The sequence below is a fragment of the Micromys minutus genome, assembly GCF_963924665.1.
Source record: "Micromys minutus genome assembly, chromosome: 11".
NCBI classification, from domain to species: Eukaryota; Metazoa; Chordata; class Mammalia; order Rodentia; family Muridae; genus Micromys; species Micromys minutus.
In genome coordinates, this window is record NC_137980.1 from 56,394,828 (window position 1) to 56,399,459 (window position 4,632).

At 34.3% G+C, this 4,632-nt stretch overlaps 1 protein-coding gene across 1 annotated transcript in view; it reads right to left on the reverse strand.

Moving 5' to 3' along the window:
• Nucleotides 1–1,826: 1,826 nt before the first annotated feature.
• The window catches only part of SYCP2 (synaptonemal complex protein 2), a gene marked incomplete at both ends in the record, with an annotated part of 58,735 nt that continues 55,929 nt past the window's right edge, over nt 1,827–4,632 (reverse strand). The window contains 6 exons of the mRNA XM_080925588.1: nt 1,827–1,901; nt 2,795–2,851; nt 2,956–3,037; nt 3,179–3,237; nt 3,545–3,644; nt 3,742–3,836. Of these exons, the coding sequence (XP_080781714.1) occupies nt 1,827–1,901; nt 2,795–2,851; nt 2,956–3,037; nt 3,179–3,237; nt 3,545–3,644; nt 3,742–3,836 (468 nt within the window). The remainder of the gene's footprint in view (nt 1,902–2,794; nt 2,852–2,955; nt 3,038–3,178; nt 3,238–3,544; nt 3,645–3,741; nt 3,837–4,632) is intronic.

Sequence of the window (4,632 nt, forward strand, 5' to 3'; positions counted from 1 at the left end):
AAATGCACATAAAGTTAGGTAAATAACAAAGACTATTGCTGTTAAAGGTGGTGTTCCATTAGTATGGAACTACTATTCTTTTCGGTATAAATTTGACATCACAGTATATATTAAGGTTCAAAACAGTGTAACCATTAATCTCACTCAAAATTTCTAGCGTATGAAAAAGAACTCAATTACTCCATTCTAGGATCTATTTTAGAATAATCCCAAGGATAACCTTATTGAATGTGTTTAAAATGTACAACAATTAGAAAAACACTGAAACTAATGATTTTAAAAATACATCATGGGCTGAAGAAATGGCTCAGTGGTTAAGAGCACTGTTTGCTCTTCCACAGGTCCTGAGTTTAATTCCCAGCAACCACATGGTGGCTCACAACCATCTGTAACAGGATGCTCTCTTCTGAAGTGTCTGAAGACAGCTACGGTGTATTCACATATAAATAAAATAAAAATAAATCTTTAAAAAATACATCATTTGAAGGCCAGTTTTGGGGGCCCATGCCTTTAATGTTTGCAGGCAGAACTGAATTTGACGTTAGCCAGAAGTCTACAGACCATGTCTCAAAAGTAAAGCAAGAGCTACAAAATTAATCTTAGCAAGTCTTTGCTATATACACAATTCATCTAAGAGCTATATGTAAATATCTTTTTGAACTAGAAATTCCCATCATTTTTTTCTTAAATCTTAAAATCTTAATTGATGTCAACAGAATACACAAGAATGTATCTGTGCTTGTCTAAAGGCTGGTATTGTTCAAATACTCTATCACCTTCAGATTGGTAGTACCTTCAAGTGTCTGATTGAAGGTGGCTTGTAATTCATAGTTCACAAAATGCAATAATAGTAATTATAAAGTAATTATACTTACTCAAGTAAAATAAGCATTTTAATAGTAAAATAAGCATTTATTTAAAATATAATCTAACAAAATATTAGGTGAATACCAGGAGCTTAGAAAAAATTGGCAAGCAGCCTGCTTTGGAGTTAAGACTTCTCTACACAGTGATAGGGCACTTTAACACTTTTAGTGCACTGGAACTGTATATATCTAAAAGTATGAAGATACTGTCTTAGTTAGGGTTTTATTGCTATGAACAGACACCATGGCCAAGGCAAGTTTTATAAATAACAACATTTAATTGTTTATTTATATTATATATATATTTATATATTTATATTATATATAAATATAATTATTTAATTATTTAATGGCTTACAGGTTCAGAGGTTCAGTCCATTATCAAGACAAGAGCATGGCAGCATCCAGGCAGGTATGGTGCAGGAGGAGCTGAGAGTTCTACATCTTCATCCAAAGAAAGCCAGGAACAGACTAAGCATCCTCAGGCAGCTAGGAGGAAGGTCTCCAAGCCCACCCCCAGTGACACACTTCCTCCAACAAGGCCACACCTTCTAATAGTGCTACTCCCTGGGCCAAGCATATGCAAACCATCACAGATACTAACCAAGTAAAGATTTAAAAGCAGAACCTTTCCCATCTAATATTTTACTTTTATATTTATAAACGATCATGCAAATTTCAGTATATTTTATTCCAAAACTGCATTAATTTATAAATACACTTTATGTAAAACTTTATGTAAAAATATGGTCCAAAGTAAGTCAGCTTCTTTTACTGTGTGTTCATAAGACACACAAGTTGCATTTGGAGTCACATTTTTCTTTTCTAACATTTGAGTCAGGAGGTTCTTGCACACAAGCATAGAAGGGCTTAGATGATGCATATTTGCAAGGTACTTTATTGTTTTTTTATTTATACACAAACACTAATCAGATAAAATGCATTGACAATAACCAGCTTTCAGGATTCATTTCCTTCATGAGCCTTGAATAATGACTCTAGTCCTCTGCGTATGTTAAGAAGTTCCTCTTCATGCTGTGACCAAGGGGAAAGAATCATTTGCATAAAGATACAATTAGTGCTGAGTCCACCCACTCCCTTAGGGTCTGCATGGAGGTTATCTAGAGGATTCTCCCATCATCAGCAATATTCATGATACTAGAGAAAAGAATTGCAATCTTCCAAAGCTCCACATAAAAAAAATTTCCATGAGGACAAACTTAGCGGCTTATTTGCTCAAGCTGTGGGAGCCTGGCTACAGCTTCCCAACCTCTGCACCACTTAGCACTGCATGCCAGTAAAGCCTTACACGTATTAGTACTTTATATACATAAAGTTACTGTATTATTCTGTACTAAAAACTTTGAGAAAACCCCTAACCATGTCTGTGTGAAGCAGTGGCATGTGTCTTTCTGGAGAGTACTTCTTCCTAGAATGTCACAGGGCAGTCTACTTAACTATGTTTGTTTATGAAAATCAATGAAGTATCATTGCTAATCCTGGTAACAGCTCTTCCACTCAGTAGTCTGAGCTGGGCTTTAGTTAAAGTAAACATTTGCAAACCATTATCTGTTTCCTCTGAAGGGATCCCTCATCTATTCTTACAAGGTTCCCATAATTTAAAGAACTAAAAGTCATCAGGTCAGGTTGAACCTGCCTTCTCCAAACCTTCACAAAAACTCCAAAAGAAAATAACAAAACTCTTTGTTTTTCCCAAAGAAGTAAGCAGACAAGTATGAAGAGCAACAACACGAGGTAAAAAGTGTGGTGGTCCATGCCTACAATCTGAGCATTCTGGGGGCTAAGGCTGGAGCATCACAAGTTTAAGGCCAGCCTGGGCTCATAATTAAGAACCTATTATATAAAACAGCCAGAAAAAGGCACAAAAGCCAGCCTAGTAGATGGAAGCAGACACTGAACTCACTCACCATCTCCTTAAGTAGCTTGTCTTGTAGTTTTTTCATGTTTGCTTTCATCAAACACATCTGCAAGTAACATATTTCCTTCATGAAATTTATCAGATTTTCACAACAAAAAGATGAGTTAGACTAACCAGCAAGGTTACAAGATAAGTATAGAAAATTTATACCTCAGATGTATAAACAGTCTTTTCATAAACAGAATTATAGACAAGAAAACTGTTATCCAGTGAGGTTTTCAAAACACGAAACCTAATAAATAAAACGAGAATGAACTTTTTATGTATCTGTTCACATTCCACTATATGTACAGAATATATATATGCTCTAGTGTAGCATATATTATGTCTCACCTACAAATGTACAGTCTGTCCATTAAAAAAGCATACTAACCTCTCTCGCTCGCTTCGGTGATACGCCCTCATCTTCTGAACTAACTTTTCCTCCATGTCCTAAGTTTTAAGGTACAAAAAATCCTTTTACTTTAACATGATTAAAAGTATACACATTTTCACATTACAAGTACTAGAAGTAAAATCTCTCAGATGTCTCCCACATTAACAAAGATATTTGTTATAAACTTGTGGGAAATTTCAGAGTTCAATTGCAGCTTATGTAAGAACTATGCTTTAAATAATAATCAATCAATTTGTCAATCAACAGACCTGCAACAGTCTCTCACATAGGAGTACAAACAATTTTAAAGACCTATACTTAGACTTTAATCATTTAAAAAACTTTTAATTTTTAGAAACAAACCACAAGCTCTTTCTCCAAGTCTCGAAAAGTTTGTGAGGCTTTTTCAACTTTTTCCAGCTCATCTAGGAGAGTGACTTGCAATTTATCAATATTTTCATCCCTATTAAAAAGGAGAAAATTGATAGTTTTAAACCATGGGACTAACAGCTCATAAGCACACAGTATGCAAGTTTACCAGACAAATTTGTGCTACAGACCTGCGTTCCCGAGCTTGATAGGTCATTGCCATCAAATGTTGTTGAGTCAATTTTAATGTCTTTGTAGTAAAATCATCCATTATTTTATGTTGTGTCTGAAAAATACTTTTAGCTTAAATTTTTTTTATAAAACAATCTAATCAAGACTTTCATAACATATAAACAACTAAGAAAACTCAGAAAATTAAAAACACAATGATTCAAAGTCAACTTTTTATAATAAAACTGGACTTAGTAGTACCTACTTGTGTTGGCCAGATTTGAATACAGTTCAGTTTGCTATTGTTTTAAAGAATACTACATTTATGATAGTTATAAAAATTGCTACTGACAATAGTTTTGGTTTCAAGCGTATATAGTTTAATACAATTTACCATTTTTTCACAAAAGATTTTCACCTACCAGAAACACATAAGAGAATCTATAAAATTACAGATTCTCTTAACCTTGAGAAAATGAAGATTAAGAAATTTCAGATCTTGGGGCTGGAGAGATGGCTCAGAGGTTAAGAGCACTGACTGCTCTTCCACAGGTCTTGAGTTCAAATCCCAGCAACCACATGGTGGCTCAGTCATCTGTAATGGGATCTGATGCACTCTTCTGGTGTGTCTGAAGACAGCTACAGTGCACTCACATTAAATAAATTTTTAAAAATTCAGATCTTATTTTTGGATAAAAGGAAAAGGTAATCAAGAGTTAAGATTGATAACATGCTAATTGTACCTACTACTGTTCAAAGAAGAGAATACCTCAAATAAAGACATAAGAGAACGTGATTCTCTACCTATTACTACCAAAAAATAAACAATGATTTCAAGATGTACTTTGTATCTATCATCTCACTGGATCCTCAGAAACTAAGGCACAGGACACATCTGCTGAGAGAAAGCT